Source organism: Schistocerca serialis, chromosome 5 (genome assembly GCF_023864345.2).
Source record: "Schistocerca serialis cubense isolate TAMUIC-IGC-003099 chromosome 5, iqSchSeri2.2, whole genome shotgun sequence".
Classification (NCBI taxonomy): domain Eukaryota; kingdom Metazoa; phylum Arthropoda; class Insecta; order Orthoptera; family Acrididae; genus Schistocerca; species Schistocerca serialis.
The window spans coordinates 454,746,548-454,773,333 of NC_064642.1; the positions used below are offsets into that span (position 1 = coordinate 454,746,548).

Sequence of the window (26,786 nt, forward strand, 5' to 3'; positions counted from 1 at the left end):
AGTTGACTTACCATCAATCCACTTGGACTGGCTCCTACATCTCTTCCAGGTGGGGTACTTTGAGGCAAGTTGTGTCATAAAGAAAAAAAAAGTGGTACTACTTTTCTTGCAGCTGCTACAATATCTGTTTTAGCTACAAAAACACCTCACAAAGGGTCATTATCTAAGCTATTTGTTTCTTCTCTAAGATAAGACAGACATTCAGTAATCAATTTGTACATATACATACATGTATTTTTATTAATGAGGAATGTTGAGAAAATATGACACAGTGATAATTGTCATCAGATTTTTAATTGAAATCTTTAGAAAAAATAAAATTACAGATAAGTTTACAGCATTCACTGCATACTGTACAAATCTGAAAGTAAACACACACATACACATACATAAATATTATTTAATCCTAATACTCTTGATCACAATAAAATGTAATTACAAGTTGATGATTACTGGTTTCAGTTGACACAACCATCCTCAAAGCTATAGAAATAAACAGAAACATTCCCTTTCAGATAACATGGAAACCCATCAGTACTTAAAGACATATATTTTTATAAAGACATAAAAACAAAAGCAAAATAGGAAAAAACATAGCACACTTACACTAGAATGATATTTTGTCATTAACGCTGTACTGAGGTGGCACTCTGAGTGTAATCATGATATGATTTTTTTAACATATGTTTTATGACTTTTATAAAATGTAAATTTTTTAACGATATTGTTCCACATTAACAGAAAGATAATATTTCTGTTTATTTCAATAGATCTGCGGATGGTTGCTACTCAACTGAAATTGGTAATCACCAGGTTGTAATTACGTTTTACTGTGATCAAGACTATTAAAATTTATTTGAAATAACACAGATTGCTGTGTCTCCATCACCCAACGATGTCAGTTCTTACAAACATACACCTAACTGGAAGTAAAAAAACTCTCTCTCTCTCTCTCTCTCTCTCTCTCTCTTTCTGTCTCTCTCTCTCTGTTGAAGAAACCCTACTCCTTGTCTAGCATTGTCTTAAGCTGTTGTTCTACTAGGGACATTTTAACTCTTTCATTTGTTGACCTTGCAGCTTCTCCTAATAAAGCTTTCAGTACTTTCTTCTTTCCATTTTTGTACTGTTTTACTAACTTAGGATTTTTTAATAACACATCTCTGCAAATCTTGTTGATTTCATCTGGATGTATTATCTGACTCCAATGATTTAAGCTGACAATCTGAAAGAAAAAATACTGTTTTAAAAAAAATACCCTAAAGAGCTGAGAACACACCAGTATATACATATATTTCATATTAATAAACCATGAGATACAGGAAAATTTAAAACTAAACTGAGTACAAAGTTTAGTTTTTCCCCCCTGTCAAGGTAGTAAACACTGCCTTGTCAAATTCTCAGAGATAAAGACAGGCTAACAATGTACAACTACTGCTGATACAACCACATAAAAATAACTATGAGTAGTCTTATATTTTGGAACAACAGGTTCTTTAACAGCAGAGGAAAGAGGAAATGGTTGAAGATGGGACAAGTTAGGCCAAGATGAATTCAATTTGTGTCACAAAGAGAAGCAAAGATGTTTTCTTCAGGTTACCTGCCCTTGAAGGTTATGTAATGTGAAAAAGTTATGTCCTTCTCAAACATCTATTTACAGAATAAAATGTTCTCTCTTTTGGGAGCCTCATATTACATATCTCTCTTTACACAAATGATATTGGATTGAATTCTCCAATACCATACGTGAAATGCACATCCCCATTAACCTGCAACTGAGAATGCTGTCTAACAGGTCTGCATTTTGTTCTTTAAGGAATGAAGCTACTCATAAAATTTAATAGTGTAAAGTACACTCTTCATTCTGTTGACAACACCAGTGCCCAGTTCCTCAATTTCCAAAATATAAACTGTTGTTGTGACACGATAGTGCGCATATTTTAGCAGAATGATGTCAGTAGGTACAGGTACTATCTACAACAGTGGACCCTTTTGAGGCACAAATGATTGCTATAGGAATGAGTTCAATTTGGACAAGATAATACAGCCATTAACAGTAAAGGTAGGCTGTGAAAGGAACAGATGATAGTTGGCCAGACAGGTAGATAAATGACCACTGATGTACTAGTGAAAACCACTCTGTTCAGAGCTGCTATTCTAAAATCAATTTGTTATGATCACATGAGCTGACAGCAAGAACAGCCAACTTCAAGGGAAGTCTTACAGAAGGCATTTCAATCAAATCTCATAGAAGTTCACAGCAATGTTTGTTGAAGATAGAACATTAGAGAGGTTATAAAGGGATGGCATTATGGCACATCTGAAACAAAGTAAAAACTAAAGTCATCAGAATTGTTGTATATCTCATCACTACCCCTAGCAGGTTGTCCACCGCTCCGTCATAGAGGTATGTCAATGTCCCCATATCAAGCCAAGGCCAAGAGTGATGAGAACTTCGGTGGCTGTCTCCAGAAGTCAACAGTGCTGATTACATCATTTTGCCACATCTAATCACATGCAACAATGACATCACCCTGCTTACAGATTCAATGCGTGGAGCAACCATCATTGCCTGCAGCATCAGCCAAGAGTACAGATTTACTGAAGTGATCAATTCTGTTTTATACCTCATGGCTCAGTTCACCAGCAATCCAGCAGAGCTCATCATCAGTGGAGCCAAGTGTTCAGGATTCCTCAACAACCAGCAGTTTATCATTGGAAGCCAGGAGCCTGTCTTCACCAGTTCTCAGTCAGAGGGCATCAACTACATAGACCAGAGCTCACATTAGCAAAAGTCAGAAGAGCGCTGCCACTGGGCCAGAACTTATCGCCCACAAGTACACCACCAGCAGAAATAGGGATCACTAAAACCTGGGCAGTGACACAGTAACTGGTCTCTGGATGGTTGTCTATTTCTGGAAGTGACTGTTCATCTATGGATTTTAGTTCTGCAGCCTGGACAGATTCACAGGTGTTTTATCTGAATTGGATGTATGTTATGTGAGTGTTGCAATAAAAAAATGTTCATGTACTTGTTCTAATTATTTATGAGTAGTGGTTTTGCAGAATGCATACACCCAGAACATAGTTACAACCACTCCAACCACCTAAAAATGCTTGAGCTAAGTCAGAGATTAAAGCAGAAGGATCTATGTTCTCAGGCATATGAAAGTGATGATGCATGACCAGATGGGCTGTGGAGAGCTACCTGTGGATTGATGAGCACAGGGAACTGAGGGTCAATAACTCATCAGATTGGAAAGTGAAATCTACAAACATCAGTATCAGCTAACATACAGACTACACTATACAGTCTGAGAGAACTGTTGCTATCGCTACCAGTTTTGCCAATCTTTTTATGAACACTGATGTTTCTGTGAGCAAGCCTGTGACACTGTAATTACATGTGTTGTTCGTAAGCTGAAACTTTGACACAGACTAGAAATATTGCAGACATAATGATTTCATGACTAAAACTTCACATTTAAGTAACTTCACACATATGCAGTGATAATAGTTGCATTACTACCTCATCTTGTTTTTCTTATTTTTCCTTTTAAAATAATTTAAATGTACTCTGCGTCACTACATCCAGTGCAATTTGATGCCCAGCAAATAATGAATAAGAAGAAAAATTGACAGCTAAATATTATATACTAAAATACTGAACTGTTTGTCTTGGCTTTGTGCCATGTTTTTCTGAGCTCACACGATTTGTAAAATCACAGCCTTTCGTGGTGAACATGGACATCATACAGCTTTGCTATACATGTCCATGATATAAAACGAATACTCAATCCAGCACCTGCATCAGTAGAGTGATCCTTCAATACAGTTGATAGCAAATTTTGTCCCAAACATGCAATTAGTTTTCTTTATGGAAAGGAAACATTACCAACTTAAGACTTGAAATTGCAGTGACACACAAACCCTTAACTAAATCTATAAGATAGTATCAAACCCACAACAAAGAAATGGTTCTTCCATATTTGGCAGCTGATGGAAAAGGACAACTACCACTCCTTCTTCAGTTTATTGTTGGGACTAGATCAGCAGGCACTTTAAATATTTTAGGTAATAATCTTCACGTCTGGATGTTCTCTTGTTTATCACTTACCACTGCTTTTTTATTAGCAGTACTCAAAACAACTTCTCAAAGAAAAGTGGCAAATAGAGAAATGCCATGAATATCATGTGTCAGTATGCTCCGATTCCATAAGTGTTCTGCAGGCACTCTAGTAGCTGTACTGAGCAGAAAAATCACTCCAAAGCATCTGGGACATTTTCTTCCTTTTGCAGCCACTGGGCTATGTGATGCCATTCTGCTGGATGCCAGGCCACTAGGGACTGATAGAAAATGATACGGCAGATAGAGCAGCCAAAGAGGCATGGGTGATATGTATATCTCACTATGCGAACACCTCTACAAACTATGAAATCATTGCTGAGGAGACATTGTGTATCAAGACACAAAGCAATTTAAGGGATTTGCTGCAAGTGGGCATTTATTTAAATCAACGGGGAAAGCTGAATTTGTGCTGGACCGAGATTCAAACCCTGGTCTCCTGCTTGCTGGGCAGATGCGCTGACCACTGTGCCATCTACACACAATGATCATCACAACTGCATGGATTACTCTAGCATGACTACCATCAGACCAAAATTCTCAACTTATCCACACACTACTAATGTATTATCCTCACTACTCACAGTATTTAGCCAATTCCCCTAAGAGTTTGAGCCTGCTGTGCATCTGCACTCAAGGGATCATCAGCTGTCCTCGCCTTACTTATATATATACATGTGGTGTGTCAATCGAGGATGCCAACAATACATCAATATACCAGAAATATTAGTATTCATACATCTGTGTCTACACCCATTTTCTGCAAACTACTGTGAAGTGCACGGCTTACTGTAATTGCCATTATACCTGTGGCAACGATAGTTCATGTCGGCCATGAAACTTAATATCTGTGACCTCTAAGTGCTCTGTCGAGCCTCCATCTTCACTTTACTTTAGTCAGTTCTTTGCCATACTTCATTCTGTATGGACGCAGTGTCAAGTGTAAATATATACAAGCTATGACATATATGGGAATTAAGTTTTCTATATCCCGATTACTGATCCCATTCCCATAGTGGTGACCCGGCAGTTCGTTCGTGTTTCGCGTCTTCTGCACCGGTGTTTATGCAACAGGTTATATGCACTACGCAATGACAACAATGCCTTGTTTGAAGATGTGGAAGCACAACTCCACTCATCGAGTTTCGTCGTTTCTTCGCCAATGACTTATTCATTATTTATGCACAGTGATTCACATTCTCAACCAACGCCGTGTGCTAACCTCATTAGTTTTCAATGGTAATCAACTACGCTGATAGAGCGTACAATGGACTCAGGCTTCGCGTCACCGGATTATGTCCGTCCGCCAGTGAAATGTGAATTGAACAATAGTTTGAATTGTGTCTCTTCAATTCGAGTGTTTCAAGAACAAAGTGATCTCCACTCGAACACTTGTTTAGCCATCCATCAGGGCCATGTGGAACGCCACCAACTGTGATGGATCCATTCCGCACATGTGGTGTTCCAGTTGTGTCCAATTTACATGCACAATTCAGTGTTTCGCGTAACATGGACCCCTTACCTCGCCTCACTGGCCCACCGCATGCTCTACAGGCATGTTATGTATCAGATAGTTTCCATGCAGGTGGCATTCTCAATCCCTCCCACCCCCTCACATTTCCAGTTGCTCAACCGCCTGCCGATCCCACGGCACCACCCCTGCCTGCCTCACTGGTCTCCCGCCCTGTTCCGGAAGTGGGTCATTTCCATCCAGCACTCGTCACTCACGGTCCAGTTTCCAGGCTCCCCTCATGTGCCATCCATCCGCCTGTTTCCACAGTACCGTTCATGCCAGCCGTGCCCTGTTTTCATGACACACAGTCAACTATGCCAGCTGCCGCTACTACAGATTTGCTTGCCTACCATGCCGGCCTCTGACTTAACCCCAGTTCAGCCGCTACCCCAGGAGACACCGAAGCCACCGTCGTCACCCCCTCCTGGCTGCCCGCTGAAGCTACCGCCCTTATATGAGGACAACCCGGCATCGTGGTTCGTGCTCATCAAGCATCTGTATGAGTTACATCATGTGTCTGACGACAACTCAAAGTTTCTCTGCCTCGTCACAACCCTCCATGACCACTCGGATTTGATTTGTGACCTGCTCCTTTCGCCGCCGCCTACACCAAAATACGAGTTTGCAAAGAAGACTATAATGGAATGACTTGCCTGCTCGCCACAAGAGTTAATAATGAAGATTTTCTATGTGGAGCACCTGGGGGAACGCAGCCCCTCCAAAACTCTGGCGCCGCCTTCGATTGCTCATGAACAAGCATACCACGCCTGACGCCACACTATGGGCTGTGTGGTCTGCCAAACTACCTACCGGTCTACAGATCAATCTGTTACCACACTCATTCAAATCCTTCAGCTCCCACCTACGTATCACTGACCAGTTGTATCTGCTGCTGCAGCAACATCAGCGAGTTCATTCCACACCGTTTGTCAGCACAGCTGCCCCCGCATACTGAGCTTCGGCTGGCAGTGGCAGGGCTCGCCCCGCCATCACCTCGTCTACTTCTCCTGGCAGTGTCGGCTCTCTCTCTCCGCTATCTGAGCACTCCAGGATTGCCCACGCACCTTACATACCGGTCTATTTTCTGGAACATGTCAACGAGGACTAGACGCCCCCGCTGTCACAGTCTCCACCTCCTCCACACCCTGCTCACCCTTTCTGCTGGTAGCACAAAGTGTTCGGCGAAGATGCCAAGAAGTGCAGGTTGTCATGCCAACACCCAAATGCCGACCGCAGGAACTAAGAGACGCCAAGTCCAGTGGGAAACCTAACAGGCGTCCTCTTACATTACGCACCATTCATTCGTCCACCCGACCAAGTGGTCGTCTCTATGTGCCTGAAATTGGGTCAGGTCTAGCTTTTCTGGTCGACACTGGTGCTGACGTGTCGATCATACCTACTTCGATGGCTCCATGCGCTTCTTCAGAGACGAAGTCACTTCTACGATCTGTCAATGCATTGACGTTACCTACCTCAGGCTCAATAAAGTTTATGGTGACCCCATCTCCTTCTCTATGTTTTGCGTGGGCGCTCTACATTGCTGACATCGATGAACCGATCCTCAGTATGGATATTTTGTCTCATTATGAACTATCTCCGAATGCCATACAGGGTTCAGTGCTCCACCATCCTACGAACACTCACATACCGTGCACCCGCACCTATGTCCAACACTCTCTTTCCACTACAACATACAATATCATATACGAGTGCTCTGCCATCGTGGGCAACATTGTGACCTGCATTACCGACCTACTCTCAGAATATGACTCGGCAATGCAACTCTGCCAGGACAACGAGCAGCTGAAACAACGCATCGCATCCACTTACAGCGAGTTCGTTGTGGCTCATACCTCACTTCTGCAATGCAGTCCTCAGTGCCACCCCCTAAACAAGATTGCTCGGTCAAGTCTAGCTCGAACTGTCACCAGGTTGGTCCACAAACTTTACTTGCGTGTGACATTCCAACCCCCCGTTGCGCTCACCTCATTCAGTGCCGTATGTTTCAAACAGTGCTGCTAATGACAGTCACGCGCATGTTGCGACCACGCCCACCTCTCGGACAGCTACCGCGCATGTTGATAAACATTCCCCCTCTCTCACTCACTGGCCACATGACCCAGTCGCCATTGTGGCCCCAAGTGCGACACCAGCACTGCTTTCACCCGTGCCGGTTGTCCAGTGCAAGGTTAACTGCGGACAGTTGCCGCCCGTTCCCCTTTGCTCGGCACTGCGCACGCACCCACCCCCTCCACACAAGTGTATGCCACGCTCCTGGAAGAGACATGTGACTTTCGTGCTACCTTTCCCCACTCATGCTAACGGCTATGCCTCATTGCCCCTTACTCGTTCGAAGACTCGGCACTGGGACTCTCATGTGCAGTTCTCAGTTTCTTCCGTCACTGATGGAACAACACACAAGATAGTTACCACTGCCGGCCCTCTTATTAGGCATAAGGTTCTATGCCTCAACCCTATCAAGTTGCGTGCGGCCTGGAAGCAGATTAATGAACTGCAACCTTGAGACAGCAACTGGTCTTCACCAATCCACCTCATCCCCAAACACGATGGATCTTTTCAAATGTGTGGCAATTACAGATGCTTAAATGATTGTACTGTCATGGACAATTACCCAGTGCCGAACATCAATGACTTCACTCATATGTTATTGGGCGCCACAATTTTCAGTGTTATTGACAGTAAATGTGCCTACTACCAGATTCCCATGACGCTGGAAGACATTCTTAAGACGGCTATTGTCACACCGCTTGGTTTAGTCCAATACCACTTCATGCTGTTCGGCCTAAAGTATGCGGCGCAAACATGGCAACGTTTCATTGACTCTATCTTGCGACAGTTCGAGTTTTGCTTTGCTTATCTGGATAACATTCTCGTTTTCAGCAGCTCAGCAGAGGAAGATGAAAATCATCTGTCTACAGTCCTCCAGACCTTGAACTCCAACGGTGTCGAGGTCACCAAAGGCAAGTTTCAGTTGCGCCAGGCGTCAGTCTCCTTCCTAGGTTACACTGTCTCCGCTGACAGAATACAGCCTCCCAAATCTCATGTGCAGGCTATCATGTCTCTGCCGCCCCCGGCTACTTACAAAGAGCTATGCCGTTTCCATGGCACCATCAATTCCTGTCGTCGACATCTGCCTTCCACCGCTGCTGTTCAGGCACCCCTGGCGGACACGCTATCAGGCAAACAAACTTCCGGTATCAAACCCGTATCTTGGACTGCTCCAATGCTAGAGGCCTTCAAGGCTCTTAAGACTTCTCTAGCTCATGCTGTGACACACGCCAACCCCGAACCCTCGGCCGAGTTATTCATCACTATGGACACCAGCGACATCACGGTGGGGGCAGTGTTGCAACAATGCAAGGGTGACACAGTTTCTCCCCTTCATTTCTTCTCTAAGAAACTATCTATGGCACAGAGAAAATATTCTGCATTCGATAGAGAGCTCCTTGCTGTTTACAAGGTTATCAAACATTTCCGCCCTGATGTCGAGGGACGTTCATTTTTCGTCCTCACCAATCACAAACCACTGGCAGAAGCCTTCTGCAACCCACCCCCTCGATGTTACCGCCACTTTGACCTTGTTTCTCAATTCACAACAGACGTCCATTACATCACAGGTGCAGATAATGTCGCTGTGGATTTCTCCTCGCAAATCAATGCTGTTTCCCACATCGTTGATCTTTCCGATCTGGCCTCCCTGCAAGCTTCTGATGAAGATTCTCAGGCTCTCCTACAAGACCCATAAACGTCACTTGTTTGCACAAAGGCTAAATTTCCTGGCATTTCCGACGAGGTGTGGTGTGATTCTTCGACCAGCACCCTATGCCCTTTGCTCCCACCCGGGGTGTGCTGACAGGTTTTTGACGCCCTGCATAACCTAGCCCACCCGGGTGTTCGAGCCACCACAGGTCTTGTGTCAGAACGTTTTGTTTGGAAGAATATCAAACAGGACTGTCAAACCTGGGCACACAGCTGGGTTCCTTGTCAGTGCAACAAGATCAGCCGCCACACCTCCCCACCTCTAGACAAGTTTGATATTTCAGCAGGACGAATCCGTCACATACATATTGATCTGATCGGGCCTCTTCCTCCTTTGGAGGGCCACAGATATATCTTATCAACTATCAACTGTCTGTCTCGCTGGGTCGAGGCTGTCCCTCTCCCTAACATTACTGCCAAGACAGTAGCCAAGGCTTTCATTGGCTTGTGGATCGCTCGTTTCGGGTGCCCGACCACTACCATCACCGATCAGGGTCGACAGTCGAATCCTCCCTTTTCACCATCCCCTGCAATATCTGTGGTATTAAAAAAATACATACTACCGCCTATCACACACAAAGCAATGGGTTGGTGGAAAGATGACACTGCACCCTCAAGACGGCCCTTCCATGCCTCCCCCGTGGGTGCTACTTGGTCTACGCTCGACCTATAAACCTGACCTACAGGGGACTATATCCGAAATTGTTTTTGGTGACAATCCGGTCCTACCAGGGGGAACTTATTCTTCCTCCAGTTAGCGAGGATCTTCCCCCCCTCACCATATTTCATTTGTTGGATGTGACGCATTTTCAACAAATGCGTTTGCACCCGCCCATCAGTCACTCAACACGCGAGACTTATGTTCCCACCACACTCTCCGACTGCTCCCACGTCATGCTGCGTGATAATGCAGTTAGGCAGCCTCTTCAACCTCCTCATCTTGGCCCCTACAAGGTCCTGTGGCATGGGAACATGACTTTTGATATCATAATTAAAGACCGCACACAGACAGTTTCTCTGCATCGCCTGAAACCGGCTTTCATTTACCCTGATGGTCTCAGACCGCCACAGTTGGACTCTGTAGACGATCCATCCTTGATCGAGAGTGATCCATCCTTGATCAAGAATGAAGATGTGCTCTCATCAACCTCACCGCACACCTCTCCCACCAAAGATTGTTCACCACCATTCGCTGGTTTCCCGACCTCGCCCCCTGTTTCACCCTGCGCAGGTTTTGCACCCTCACCCACAACATCAGAGACACACACACACACCTACTATCAGTTTGTTCTGCAGCGTGCCGCCGCACCGAGTGAATGACATTTCTATAGTGATTTTCGATGACCGAGTGCTCATTCTTTTGACAAATACCGAGGTCCCGTCATCGGACGGCCCCTTACATGTCAACATTGCACACAACCTCACACTCCCGCACAAGTGTGACCAAGCATCTCTACGTGCTTTCATTTTTACGGATGACTTGATCCACTTAAGGGCCACACACGCTTCCACCACACCGTCGACTGCCCCGCCCGCTTACTCCTGGGCTGGCCGCCGTCACATCCAGCCACGGTGGCTGACTGACTACGAAGTGGACCTGCCTCTAGCCGCTCCGCCTGCACAACCCACCTCGTTCGAAATGGAAGTACCTGTGGTGTGCCTGCCTACGCACACGATTTCCACCAATGTCGACGCCCACACGCCCTCACCATTGGACATCTGTAGTACTCCTTCTTTTACATCATCATACTTTTCTTCAATCTCTTCATCATCTGTAGAGCTAGCTGGCATATAAATTTGTACTACTGTCATAGTCATGGGCTTCATGTATATCTTGGCTACAATAATGCGTCCACTATGCTTACCAGTGCTCCTATTTTTTTATTCATTATTAAACCTACTCCTGCATTACCCATATTTGATATTGTATATATAACCCTGTATTCAGCTGACCAGAAGTCTTGTTCCTCCTCTCACTGAATGTCACTAATTCCCACTACATCTAACTTTAATCTATTCATTTCCCTTTTTAAATTTTCTAACCTACCTACCCGATTACAGGATCTGACATTCCACACTCCGATCTGTAGAACGCCAGTTTTGTTTCTCCTGATAATGATGTTGTCCTGAATAGTCCCCACCTGGAGATCAGAATGGGGACTATTTTACCTCTGGAATATTTTACCCAAGAGGACGCCATCATCATTTAACCATACAGTAAAGCTGCTTGCCCTCGGGAAAAATTATGGCTGTAGTTTCCCCTTGCTTTCAGCCATTCGCAGTGCCAGCACACCAAGGCCATTGGCTTCCGTCATATTAAGGTGGAGCTCACTAACTGCAGCATCATCTGTAGAACCGACTGTGGTTCTTTGGTGCAGAGGTGAGTGGAGGGTCTGAATCAGAGGCCCAGGGGGTTCTGTGATGTGTAGGCTGCAAATCCCTTGACTTGGCCATTGGGTGGTGGGTTACCGGGTTCCACTTAATAGGTCAGGAGTCCACTGCATACAGGAAGCACCTACACAGGTAGTGGGGCTTGTGTGGAAGGGACTGGGCAGTTTTTTAGGTTAGAGGGTCTCGGGAAACCACAGAAAGGGTGTCCATCTAAAAGGGGAAAGGTAAAACACAGTAAGGTAGTTGTAGCAACAATCAGTATTGTGATTGTAAATTGTTGTAGCTGTGTTGGGAAAGAACCAGAGCTCCAAGCCCTAACAGAAAGTACTGAAGCTCAAATAGTTACAGGTATGGAAATCCGACTAAAGCCTGAAATAAGTTCAGCTGAAATTTTTTCAAATGACCTAACAATGTTCAGAAAGGATAGATTAAATACAGTTGGTAGTGGAGTATTTATTGCTCTCAGAAGCAGTTTACCTTGTAGTGAAATTGAAGCAGATAATTCCTGCGAAATAGTATGGGTAGAGGTTTTACTTGACAAAGGGACTAAACTATTAATTGGATCATTTTAGTGACCCCCCAGTTTTGCAGAAGTTCAAAGTATAGCGTGTGCTTCAATTCTGGTCTTACATAAAACACACCAGTGGCAAGACGCAATCAATACCTTCATTGCGCACTAACAACAGTGAAGTCGCTGATGACTGTGCCACTAAAGCAGAGTTATTAAACACAGTTTTCTGAAACTCTTTCACAAGAACAACTGCCAAGATGAGAAACATAGAAGTAGATATCCTCAGTGCAGCAATGCAGCCTAAATCACTTAATAAAGGCAAGGCCTCTGATCCAGATTGTGTACCAGTCAGGTTCCTTTCAGAGTACGCTGATACAGTAGCTCTATGTTTAGCAATTGTATAAAATTGCTCGCTCATAGAAATATTTGTACCTAAAGACTGGAAAAATTGCTTATGTCACACCAATACCCAAAACGGGAAATAGGAGTAATTCACTGACTTACAGGCCCACATCACTGATGTCAATTTGCAGTAGGGTTTTGGAACATATACTGTGTTCGAACATTATGAATTACCTCGAAGAAAATGATTTATTGACACATAGTCAGCATGGATTCAGAAAATATCATTCTTGTGAAACATAACTAGCTCTTTATACTCATGAAGTAATGAGTGCTATTGATGGAGGATGTCAAATTGATTCCATATTTTTAGATTTCCAGAAGGCTTTTAACACCATTCCTCACAAGCGTCTTCTAACCAAACTGCATGCCTATGCAATATCGCCTCAGTTGTGTGACTGGATTCATGATTTCCTGTCAGAAAGGTCACAGTTTGTAGTAATAGATGAAAAGTCATCGATTAAAACAGAAGTAATAACCGGTGCTCCCCAAAGAAGTGTTATAGGCACTCTTCTTTTGTAACGGATTCCCAAAAAGATGTTGCTGTGGGGAAAATTAATGTTTTGTCATACTTAATTGAATGTCCATTCTAGACACAATGTTTTTTGGAGGTATGTGAATGATACTTTCATAGTGTGGCACCAAGGAGAAGACAAGTTAATGGAGTTTTTACAATCTCTTAACTCCATTCATGAGACAATGTCTTAACTCCATTCATGAGAACATTCAGTTTATCATGGAATTAGAGAAAGATGGTTGTCTCCCATTCCTGGATGTTTTGATTAGATGGAAGACTGATGGCTCTCTGGGACATTCTGTTTACCATAAGCCCACTCACACTGATTTGTACTTGCACTCTTCAAGTTACCATCACCCATCCCAAACCATGAGTGTGCTTAAAACAGTTGTACATAGGGGCCATACAGTGTCGGATGCAGATAGTTCACCTAACAAGCTTGCACATTTCCAGACGCTGTTCACAGACAATGGATACTCAACCTGGTAAATTATCAGGGCATTCTCAGCTAAAACCAAGAACCGGGATGTGGACAAAGAGGAGAATGCACCAGCAAAGTCCCTAGCTTTTCTTCCCTTCGTTGGAAATATTTCCTTAATAATAATAAGAATCCTTAGTAATTTTCAGGTGAAAGTGCTTTCCCACCCACTATCTAAGATTTCGGACCTGTTGGGATCAGTGAAGGATAATTTGTTATTGTGGAAAGCAGGAATTTAGAAAATACCTTATCAGTTTGGTATGGCCTATATAGGACAAACAACAAGCACAGTTGAAGAACGTAGCACTTGCCTTTGCAACCCAGCACGTCTGCAATTGACATTCAATGGAATATGGCAAATCTTTAATTTTGGCCACTGCAATGTCTTTTTGGGATTCCATTATAAAAGAATCCACTGAAATATGCATTGCAGAAAATCTAATAAACCACGACAGTGGCTACCAGCTGGATAATGCATGGAATCCTGGCAATGCCAAAGATAGCTGATCCTTGCAGTTCCACCAGCAAGGGCGCTGCCGCTGGGCAGTGTCGTCTTTCTGTCACCATGAAACTGACACATGTGTGCCAATACTATCAGTGTGCTGTATAAGGTGGAGTGGAGAATATCTTCACCAGTCTTCAATGGCTCACCTGAAGATGACTGGCAGGTGTCCAATTGAAACGTCATGGGGTAATGTCCAATTGAAACGTCATGGGGTAAAGTTTACAATGACAGCTGCAATCCTGAAAACCTTTCAAACAAATTTTTATTGGTTGCTAAGATGTATGATGAATGAGTGAAATGTATTAGCAATATCTTTACCTCACTTGGACTGTTTGCTGGACCACTAAGAAGTTCTTCCAGAACTTTCTTTGTCACTTGTAAGTTAATAACATCATTCTGAAGCATATCTATTAGTTCTCCTAGGAAACCTGCTGGTACTTGGCTGTAAACAAAAGACATGGTTCTCTATGACATGAACAAAACATTATTAACAAAACTAGCAGATTAAACCTATTTACAAAATGTGGCTGCTTTATGTGACTTCTTTGTAACTAAAAGAGCTTACAGTTAAAAGTTCAGTAAAGTATAAAAAATTTCCTCACCAATTATCCAGATCCACATTCTTTTTGTTTAAAGCAGTAAGAAAATCCATTATAAGAATCTTTGCAACTTTCTGTGGGTTTCTGCTAGGATTTTGTTTCATGATGTCTTCAAAATATTGCAATAATTTGCCTTCTCTCTGTAAATTAAACATTTACTTTGCATTATTAATAATCAATACTGAGGCCATTCCGAGAAAACAACAAAATCCTGTTGTAAAAAGCAAAAACATGCAAATACAGCATCACAAAATGGACATTTGAGGGGTAGTCATGACGCTTTAATCGTCACCTGAAAAATATTGAGCTGCAACCATGGAACTTGGTGATGTTGAGTCTTTCCCTACATATTCACCCTTCAATGCAAAAATTTTTTACCTGTGATGGATGACTTGGACTGGATGTAGACGTCTGCATTTTAGCTGTTCAGGTAATGGTCCACCTTGAAAATCGAGCTGTCATCCTAAAACTGCTTGCAATGCAATGGTTTCTTAATCTTAGAAAAGAGGAAGAAATCACAGAAAACATGTCATGAGAACACAGGGGTGAGGGGCCAATTTCTATATCCTAAAGGAGCAGCATTTGCTACTGTGTCCTTTGCCGGCATATTCATGGAGCAGAAACACCCCCAGAAATGATTCATCGGGAAATTTCGAAAGTGTGCTCCCCTGACAATTTGCTCTATACAAGCATATCCTGTTAGCACTACATGATGGCATTCCTCAAACATACTCAGCATTACTCTACCCGATGATGGTTGGTTCTTCACCTTTCCCAGCAATGGTTCCATTGCTCTTTTCTTTTTTCTTTCTTTCTTTTTGCCTTTGGTCATAATTATACACCCAACGACAGGTCAAGGGTGATTAGGCAGCTAAAGAAGTCACCTGATTTGGCTCCGACACAATTTTCCACTGCTGTCTCTGTTCAGTGGGTTTTATGAATGGATATGAGCAGAAACAGAACCCAGTGACCAGCAATGATTGTCTAAATGTCACGCAAGATGTTGAAAGCTGATCCATGGCTGATTTTCACTTTTTTCACTATTGTCTCAAGTGTGGTATGTTGGTCTTTGAGGGCCAGGACCTCCATTCCTCTCCAGTTGTCAGTTTTTCACAAAGACATCTATATGATTACTCTCCAGTTCACAAGTAAGTACCTGGAAAAGGGTTCACTGAAGCACCTTCAAACTATCTCTCTACCATTTCACTCTCAAACAGCACACTGGAAAACTGAACACTTAAATCTCCCTGTGCAAGCTCTGATTTCTCTTGTTTTATTGCTATGGTCATTTCTCCCTTTGCAGGCTAGCATCAAAAATATTTTTTTTGCATTCAGAGGAGAAAGTTTGTGACAGAAATGTTGTCAAAAGATCTGACTGTAATAAGAGACACCTTTCTTCTAATGACTGCAATCCCAATTTGTGTATCATACTCATGATATTCTACCCCATATTTTGCAAAAAAATACAAAATGAGCTACCCTTGTTGAACTTTTTTGGATCCCTTACCATTGGTCAAAGCCATCTTCAGAAAAGAAAACACACGCACTCCAGAAGAGGACAGACACCCAGTCTCTTTAGCAGACCTGTTGCATCTTCTAAGTGTTCTGCCAATAAAACACAGTGTTTGGTTCACCTTCCCCACAACATTATTTACATGCTCATTCCAATTTAAGTTGTTCATAATTGTAATCTCTAAGTGTTTAATTGAATAAACAATCTGCAGATTTCCAACAATGGAGAATCCTGGCTGGAATATCAACAATATTATGCAAAGGCTAGCTGATTACTCACTGTAAAGATGACACGTTGAGCTGCAGACAGGCACAATGGAAAGAGTGTTACACATTTAGGTTTTGGCTAAAGCCTTCTTCAGAAAACACCACTCCCCCTCACACACACACACACACACACACACACACACACACACACACACACACACAGAACCGCTATGTCCGGCAGCTCTGACCAGAATGAAACTGTCACATTGAATGAAAGCAGCAATCTGGAGTGGGGCAGAGAAGAGGGAGGGATAGCAGGGCATAGGAGGGGGCAGAGATGAGCACTGACAGGCAGAACGTGCAGGGTCTAGTTGCCCCCGTCACCTCATTGCCCCACAATCTCCTGAAGCTGCATCTGACTATCTTGTCATGCTGGCATCTAGCCCTGCATGCTCTGTCAAACAGTGCTCTTCTCTACCCACAATCGTACCCTGCTGTCCTTCCCCCTTCTCTGCCCCACTCCAGATTGCTGCTTTTGTTTGATGTGACTGCTGTACTACAGTTGGAGCTGCCAGAGATAGCAGTCAGGTGTGCATGAGGTGTGCCTGCTTGTGTGAATGTGTTGTCACATTTAGCGAGCGGTCTAGATGCTCAAAGACATTGGAGACTGGAGAAAGTCTTTCCAGTCAGCTAACATGGAGATGGCTGTCTGGAAGGTTGAAAGAGTTATGGAACTTGGTCTGGAAATAAGCAAAGACAAGACATGAATAACTATAAAATTTAATTGTTTATCTGGATAATGACTTGAAGAAAAGTACACTACTCCTGACTGCAAAATTCCTTGGAGGGAGGTATGTGGCTAAGTATGAGCATGAGCAGAGCCAGAGAGAATACTACAAGTCCTGGCCCCAGGCGTGACCTACACTGACATCCCTCCTAGACCACTGTCTGTACTAAACTGTCTTGTGGGTGACACTGCACCTGCCTTTTATCTGTGCAGCAGGTTGCATCACCCCTTCCACACTGGTGCTTTCAGCCACTGCCCTTTGGGGTCTAGTATATGACTATATATGGTCCCCAACAACACCCTGCTGCGACTCGCGGTTTCTCCATGTGAGCTCACGTGATGCCTCGTCAGTCGATGTAACATTGCTGACCACTGCCCAAGCCACTGCCTTCCTGGGGTATCACCTTTGTACTCTGAGTACTTTCTAGAAAAACTTATTCTTCCTGACTTCTGTTAGTTGCATTTTCTAAGTAAGCAACACTTCTCCTTCCTAGGGAAAAATTTCATTAATGGGAAAACATACACATTTGCTTTGCAATAGTGTTCAAATGAGACACAAAATTGCTTTACAACTGACCATGACAGAAATACGTATAAATCAATCTTTCTCTGTAAGAGAAACATTTGCATTTTTACATTGCACCCTCAATATCATTGTTACATATTCTAAAACCTGGACTAAAGATACATTTTATTTTACAATACAAGACATTTTGTATTATCTTACCAATTCTCTTTTCTGGTAGGATGAGTATCTATATTACTTTACAATCAACTTTACAATGAACTACACTTGATATACTGATGTACACTTCATAACATAATAACAATTTTAGACTTGAAAGAGAAAACACTTTACACTAGTTTTCCACACTTTTTACCACTATTACCATTCTTCAGCATTTGTCCATTTTTGTCTTAACACTTTGATAAATACCACTTCTAACTCTACTTCTAACATGTCTAGCAGCTACTAGAGATCTGTGAAAAATTGTCTCTTCACTGTCTCTGGAAGTGCTTCTCGTAGGGCAGCACCTGATTATATCTCTCTCTGAGCACTGCACTGATTTAAGATAGTGTTTTTAACACATTAACACAATTTTCTACAACAATCATTACCAATTGTTTTGCACACAAATTTAAAACAGTATCAGAAACATTTACAATACCTGTAAAGACAACATAACATCACTATAGCTACTACTCAAGAGCCCTTAAAACTCTAGAAAGAGAAATAACGAAAAGTTGCTGAAGGCTCATGGTATTCAACCTCACTTTGTGCCTCAGACAACTTATGTCCTGCTGCAGTTATGTCATCTAACTGCCTAATTGCAAGTTGTATTCAGAGCTCCAGCCTATGTTCACTTATATTCTTCCTCTCATTATTCACTATGCAGCTAACTACTTCCATGCAAAAGTTGGGCACAGTATCACTACTGGGAACATTTGTTCATTTTAAATGTTCAGACTGTATCACAATCTGAGTTGTATACCCATGACATTTACTTAAAATTTTTATCTTACCTTTGCCTCGGAGCATGATATCTGTGGGACTTCTGTGATGACAGATGATGGTAAAGCCTTTGTCTACTGAGGGAAAAACAGCCATTCACTATTACTTACTGGTGCCCACAGACTTTCATTTAACACAGTCAGATTCTGCACACAATTCTTCAGAACTTCTCACACTGTTTGCAGCATCTTAACCTCAAACTTCTCATGATCACAAGTGAACAAAAGTATAAATCTCTGCTTTTGTATTCTAAGCCTCTGATCTACTGTCTTACACTCTAACTGCTCGTTATTTAACTCTGCATATTGATGTTTCCGTCATTATTTATCAGTACCTCTTTCCCTGGGGCAATATACATAAATAAATGCCTCATTCTGTCCCCTTCTGATGGTAATGGTAGCATTTTGTAGAGGTTATACACATCATTCTCTATTAGTGGGACATTTAACACGTAACTTGAAACCATTTGTCAGTACTGTTCTCAAATTCTAGTATGTGTCGGCTTAATTGCTTCATTCCATGCATGGTAATTTCTTCATTTTTTTCTATGGAGCTTACCATTTGATTAAAACTAGTCAAGGGTGCTTCAACTATTGTCACTTGCTCTGTAGTAAGTTGGAGCAGTTGCTTCTGTTCCTTAAAAGAGGAATACCTAGCTTTGTCTTAAAGTACATGGCATCATTTTCATCTAGTGTTCCTAACAATATCTTACTGACCTCACCCACAAAGTTTAAGATTCCTAATTTCTTTATTCGTAATTAATGCCTTGCCAACTGTCCTTTTAGCCCCTGTGCCTTTTCAATTTTTCCTGCTTTAAAGTGATACATATGTTCTGCACTTCTGTGCACTGCTGCACTTGTAGTACTTGATTCCAACTAGAAAAACTCCTTCAGCATGCAGGCATGAACTGTGAGGTATTTATTTCATTTCAGACAGATTACAACATTAGGCCCCCCGTTTTTACCACCATGTATGGATCTCACCATTGTGTATCTAACTTACATGATCCGCCAACCGAGCAAGGTGGCGCAATGGTTAGCACACTGAACTCGCATTTGGGAGGATGACGGTTCAATCCCATGTCCAGCCATCCTGATTTAAGTTTTCTGTGATTTCCCTAAATTGCTTCAGGCAAACGCCAGGATGGTTCCTTTTAAAGGGCACAGCTGACTTCCTTCCCTAATCTGATGAGATTGGTGACCTCACAGTTTGGTCTCCTCCCCTAAATCAACCCAACCCATGATCCACCTCGTTGTACACTCCCATCAAACAACAGAACCATATCTCCACAGTAAAATTCCTTTGGATTCTGAGCCCTATCACAGTATTCCTTATTTTTTATCTTACATGTGCATTCTGTGTTCTTGCACATTGTTGCATTTCTTGCATGCCCTCCCGTAGCTCTGCCACGTAATCATCACAGTTATACCTCACTCCAGCCAGATCTTTATGTAGCGCAGTATGACCCTGCTTTTACGTTCCCAGAATTAACATTTTCCTGCCGTTTATGGCATTTTTTATCATTACCATCAAATTTCCTATGTCCACATTGTTAATTTGTGACTCCTTTTGCATCAACATATTTATAATTTTCCCACGATTTACGCATTACAAAAAAGTGTTTGTGGAGAAAAAAATGATGCTGGCATGATGTTGGCCATCCAGTAGTGTTTATAAACACTATGTGGTTAAGTTTCTTTACACCAGAGCATTATACTCAGTGGATTTGAACCGGTAAACGTGTAACAGTTGCAACAATTCATGCCATATCTCCCGCTGCTACCAAGCTCTACTTGGCATTGCGGTTGATGGAAGTAACTAGGTTCATTTGAATAAATATATTATGAGCAATCACAACAGTCGTTTCCAAACTGTGATCATCGTGTCACCTTTGTCGAATCATATTTAGCAATTTTCAGCGTCTGGCCACTTGTAGCACTAGTTGACACCGTCATTCACTTACGCATTGCTCTAATGTTTTTACTTTTTAGTATAAACACAGTTCGGGTTATGCAAGTTTTTCATTCTGAGAAAAATGTGCTTCGAGAATTTATTCCCTTTGTCAAGTGTAGTATTTAAGTATGTATTTTTTTGCGATGTTACAAAAACAATGTAAGTGATAATTTGTGAGTGTGTGGTTTTCTACATAGCTGAGGAGGCACAGAACCTGATAACCTCAAAAAGAAGACTACAGGAGAGACGCAAAACAACAACAAAAATGTGTGTGAAATCTTATGGGACTTAACTGCTAAGGTGCGAAACAACACATGTAAATTCAACACAAAATATGTATCTACTTATTTGCCCTTGACAACGAGAAAAAATTCTCGAAATGTGCCATGCTAAATGTAAAAAAATATGTAACTAGTGCAGTATTTAAATAACGGATGACAGCTGCAGGCTTTGAAAAACATCGATTATGATGTATGAGACTGAGTTAAATGTTCCTACTTCCCGGACAGTCATCAGTTCCAGTAACATCATCAGTTTCTTTTTGATAATAAACCTTTATTAGATAATAAACAAGTCCCTGACAAGTCTTTTGATGCCTGTTATGTACATACATCACACATAAAGTGCGAAAACGCAAGAGGGTATCCTATACACAACTTTTACAGATTAAAACATTATTTCCCACATTTTACATTTTCCTGCATTTTACACCATTTTTTGAGGCCCCTTGATAAGTGTAGAAGTGGGGTTTCACTGTATTCCTGGAATCTTGCATGTTCTTCCAAACAACAATTCATGTGATATATAACCTGTTGCCCTATTTGGTGTTGTATTATACAAAAAAACTGCAAATGGAATCCAACTGTCCCATTTTGTCTGCACTCTATTTACATAGTGTCGCAACATCTCCGTTAATGTTTTATGCAATCTATCTAATGCTCCATTAGCTTGAGGATAGTAACTTGTTGCCTGTATCTTCTCGATACATGGCAGTTTACATACTATTTTCTTAGTCTCATTCATGAAATAATTTCCCTTATCACTTAACAACACTTACAGTATTCCATACCTCAGTATAATGTCCTCAACTAGCACCCTCACTACCGTACTGGCACCTTGCCTTTCAATGGGTCCTGCTACCATTAACTTCATCAGTGCTTCCTGTAATGTAGGATATACTTGTTCCCTTATCTGTCTGGTTTAACGGACCTACTACATCATAGTCACACCTTTCGAAAACATGCTCAGGTTTCTTTGTGATGTATAGAGGCATCTTTATGTGTTTCCAAGTGAGCTTATTCTTTTGACAACTTTCACGTTACTGGATATATTCTTCCATATCTTTCTTCACACTGTTCCGTACTCAGTACTTCTTTATTCGCCCATAGGTTCTTCCTATTCCTTGGTGTCATCCAGTGGGAGAAACATGGAACTGTTTTCATACTGCAGTTTTTTAAGTCACACTTATTTCTTCTGTCTTTCCTGACTCAGCTGTCTCTTGTTTCCGAATATACTTTTCTATGATGCAGTTTTCACTTTCCTGAATAATATATTTTACTGTTCTAGGATCAGCTGTTTTCGTGTTGCGTGTCCTTACCACTTGCTCATGTGCGCAAACAGCCCCACTGTTGTTGCCTGCCTTGGGTCCCCAACCCATGCCACGGCTTTTGTTTCCACCGTTTCTTGACATAGGTTACTGTCACCTTCCCATCACACACCAGCTGCCCCAATCTCTCTCTCTCTCTCTCATGAGAGGGTGTTGGTGACTTGATTTTGTTTGTCACTCTTGTACAGGATCTGACAGTCATATCCTCCAGCTTTTACCTAAATTTCATCTATCCTGATAACTGATTGGGTATACAACCAACCCAAATTAGGCACTTACGGTCTATGCAGATCAGGAACTTTCTCCCAAATAAACACAGTCTAAAATATTTCACTGCCCAACAAATAGACAACATCTTCCTCTCAATCATATAGTACCCTCTTTCTGCCTTGTTCAGCATCCTTAACATGTATGTGACAGGTAAGTTGCTTCCTATTTTTCCATGACTTAAAACTGTTCAAATACTTCACTGGCTAACATCTGTGGTAATTCTGAAGTCCTTTTCAAAGTCTGGGTACTGTAGTATAAGCAGACTGATCAGCTTCTATTTCAAATGCTGAAAAGTGTTTTCTTGCTCCACACCCCAGGTGTAAGGCACTTCTTTCTCTAATAACTCATGTAGCGGCTTTGCGATTTTTCTGAAGTTGCTTACAGAATGTCGGCAATATCCCACACAGTGGATACTCCTTTATCACCTTGACCTTCTGTGGATCTGGTCTCAAGCCCTAGGCCAATAAAATATGTCAAATGTACCACACTTACTTTCGTAAAAGCTCACACTTGTCGACTTGTTGCTTTAAACTACGGAGCCTAAGCCTTTTGAATACCTCATACAGCTGCACATTATGTTTCTTTAAGAAGGAGCCAAACATTACAAAGTCATACAAATAAATCAACAATTTGTCACATTGTAGCCCCGTCAAAGCCGAGTTCATTAACTTGTGAAATGTACTAGGAGCTGTTTTAAGATCCATGGGCATTCGTTTGCATTCGTAATGAGCATATGGCATACTGAAATCCTGTTCATCTAATAAGACTTGATAATAGCCCTTCACTAAGTCGAGGGTCGAGAAGTACTTTGGCTTCCATAGACCATCAAGAATTTTGTCTATTCTTGGCAATAGATACACTGAATTTAGGCAGATCTCATTAAGTCTTCTATAGTCTGTGACTATTTGCCAGTTTTGCTTTCCACTGCCATCCATCTTTTTCTGAATTAAGATCAAGGAAAAATTCCTACCACTTTTACTTGGTACTATAATGTCATCCTCTAACATCTTTTCTATTTCCTGCTGGAGCACTTTTATTGCTTTCAGTAGTCTGTAGGGTCTCGAGCATATCAGCCTACCTTCTGTTTCATGTAGCAATTTAATCTCATGCCTGATACTATTGTTGTTAAGATAATATCTTTCCAGGCAAGTGGAAAACATCACTATATATTGTGCATAGTTCTATGATTTCTGCTTTCTCTTCAGCATTCAAATGACTCATGCAGATGTTCTCCTTTAGTACACTTATTCTTGATTGCATCTGTGGCTTATTTTTACTGACACAGTTCACACTGAACAATTACCACAACCATGTCCACTCCAGAACTGCTTCTGCTACCACCCGTGGGCAGTCTACTGACTCACTTTCTCTGTAGCGTTCAGCACATTCGTCAGGCTTTCTCCTGATTCTAATTTTACTAATTTCTCAAGTAAATACATGCTCTTGGTGATCTTCTGTTTCATTTATTTGACACACCCATTTCTCCTGGAGTCCTATTGTTATTGTTGAAACAATCTGTTTGCACTTTTTTGCTTCTCTCTGGCATTACCTGTTGCTTGCCTCTGTTTCATATCTACAGTTAACGAGTTTCTGTCACTATTTGCTCTTGTCTTTCCACATGTTTCTCACTTTGTGCTTAAGAGACTCACTTTGTGCTTAAGTGTCTCTCCCAAGAGCCTTGCATTTTCTTTGAATGTACTATGCAGAGTTCACCCTTTGACTCTGTCTTCATTTCCATCCATGCCTTTCACTCTGTGTCTGAGGTTTCTCTGAAAGAGCCTTCTCTTTCTTGTAACTGCATAACTGTATGAACAAGTTTATAAATTATCAGCAAGAATGTGAGCTCTGCACAGTGCAGATTGGTATTAGAAGTTAGAAACTTGCTAATATGGTTATGCAGCTACAAGAAAGAGAACGCTCTTTCAGAGAAACCTCAGACACAGAGTGAAAGACATGTACGGAAATGAAGAGAGAGTCACAGTGTGAACTCTGCAGTTGAAATATCACACACACACACACACACACACACACACACACACACACACAAACAAGTATTAAATAACCCATAATTATTATTCAATTCTCTCTGTGAAGCATGAGTAAGTATACAGTCCTTATTTTGTATGCCTATATTTGCAGTCGCATGGATACAATATAGTGTCATTGCATATTGTGATACATCGCTTACCACTAGTATAAAAACAGTCTCCAGTGATAATGCATAATTCTGAATTAATTTATTTCGTGTTTCTTCAGGCATCTCGGGAAGTTCCTTCCTTAGTGCTTCCACATTTACCAGTTCACGACTGTCAACATTCTCTGGCAGAGGCTTATCATCTATCAACAGCCAGAGAGGTGGTAAATTGGGTTCAGGCATATAACGATAATCCTGCGTACAAAAAAGAGAAAAATTAAATAATACCTGTGCACAAGGGTAGCAACAACATTTCCAATGAGTTATAAGAATGTGAACCTCCTGGAAGAAAAGTAATAAACAATGGTTAATTCACATTAGGGCCTATGTAGAATTGAAACGGTGGACATTAAAATTTGAATCTACATTTGTACTGTGCATTACATTCAGATAGTGAATAGGTTAGGCAACTTTCTGCACCCTATTAAAAGATCATGAATTCCTCTAATTTATGATCTACAGCACACTGGAAGTCAAGTGTGTCTGTAACTTTATCTTTAATGAAGTAAATGATTGGAATACCAACATACGTTGCATTAGAAAATCCCATTTACTTATTGATGCTGACTAGTTCTGGACTTGCATCCATTGATAAATGAACATTACAAAATAACAAACTGCTTGAAAAAATAGCACCACATGGAGCATAGTTTGAAGTACGTATCCAAGTTACACTACAAAATGCTCAAAAGTGAAACACATTTCAAATTTATGATAAAATAAACAACAAGAAATAATAAAATATTTAATTGTCTCCATGTGTTTATACAGGCTTATGATGTCATCAATGGCATGACATGCAGTACGATAACATTTGTAAGATTTACATCCACCACATTTCTCATCATTGCACAATTTTTTTAATGAAATAAAACAGTAAAAATTATTAGCCTACTAGTAATCAATAGAGGCTACTATAATTGTGATCTTGTCACTGTGGTGGCCAGGGGAGATGTGACAGTTCATCCTTGTGCTCACAAAACCAGTCTTAGGTGATACAAGTGGAGTGAACAGGAGCCCTATTGTCTTGGAACACAGCATCACCACTGGGAAACAAATATTGTACCATGGGGTGGACCTAATCAACCAAACTGGTCACATAATCGCTGGCAGCAATGTGAACTTGCATAATAACCATGGGACCCATGGAATACTACGATAAGGCTGCCCAAATCATCACCAAATACCCACCATGTTTCACTCATGGGATGTAACCTAGGCCAGAAATTGAAAACAGAGTGAAACAAGACTCATCCAACCAAATAACTTCCTCACATACTCCGAAGTTCAGGTTTTATGGCTTCAAAACAATGTTTTCCTGATACAGGCATCTGCATCACTGATGAGTGGTTTTGAAATTCCAGCTTGTCTGCAATTTCCTGCTTATAAAACCTTCTGCATATTTTTTGGTGTTGACAGGGTTTATGAGAGTGAAATTCAGTTCTGCAGTGAATTTTGCAGCTGACATCTTCATATTTTTGTCACAATCCTCTTCAATGACTGTCTGTCATGATCATTCAGACACATACTTTTGTCCACTTTGTGAGTTAGCAGGTGATGCAGACTTACCTATGTTTGTTTATTTGTCCATTTTAGTACATTGTTTGTACATGTGATATAGGACAATGGTAAACCTAGTTAATTTACAATGCAGTAGTCATTTTGACTATATTGTTGACATAATCAAAATGCATAATAATGTAGGTTAATGTACTACATTGCTTCTACATATGATAATAGCAGTTATTAAGTGAGTTGACATGATAAGCACAACGTAAATTATATTATGAATTGACAATTAGTACAATTTGGTAAATGAGGTTTACTTATTACGATGTTCCCTAAATCCAGACAAACTCTGCTAGATAGAGCAGATAAGCAGTTATTAGCATCTCACTAGACAGCGAATTAACATCACTTAGTTC

The 26,786-nt window shown here is 41.5% G+C and overlaps 1 protein-coding gene across 1 annotated transcript in view; it reads right to left on the reverse strand.

The window, feature by feature from the left end:
• Positions 1 to 348: 348 nt before the first annotated feature.
• Positions 349 to 26,786, reverse strand: part of LOC126481072 (glutamyl-tRNA(Gln) amidotransferase subunit B, mitochondrial) — a 124,471-nt gene continuing 98,033 nt past the window's right edge. The window contains exons 7-10 of the mRNA XM_050104558.1: positions 24,856 to 25,056; positions 14,823 to 14,959; positions 14,539 to 14,662; positions 349 to 1,222 (exon numbers count right to left, since the gene is read on the reverse strand). Of these exons, the coding sequence (XP_049960515.1) occupies positions 1,001 to 1,222; positions 14,539 to 14,662; positions 14,823 to 14,959; positions 24,856 to 25,056 (684 nt within the window). The 3' untranslated portion in view covers positions 349 to 1,000. The remainder of the gene's footprint in view (positions 1,223 to 14,538; positions 14,663 to 14,822; positions 14,960 to 24,855; positions 25,057 to 26,786) is intronic.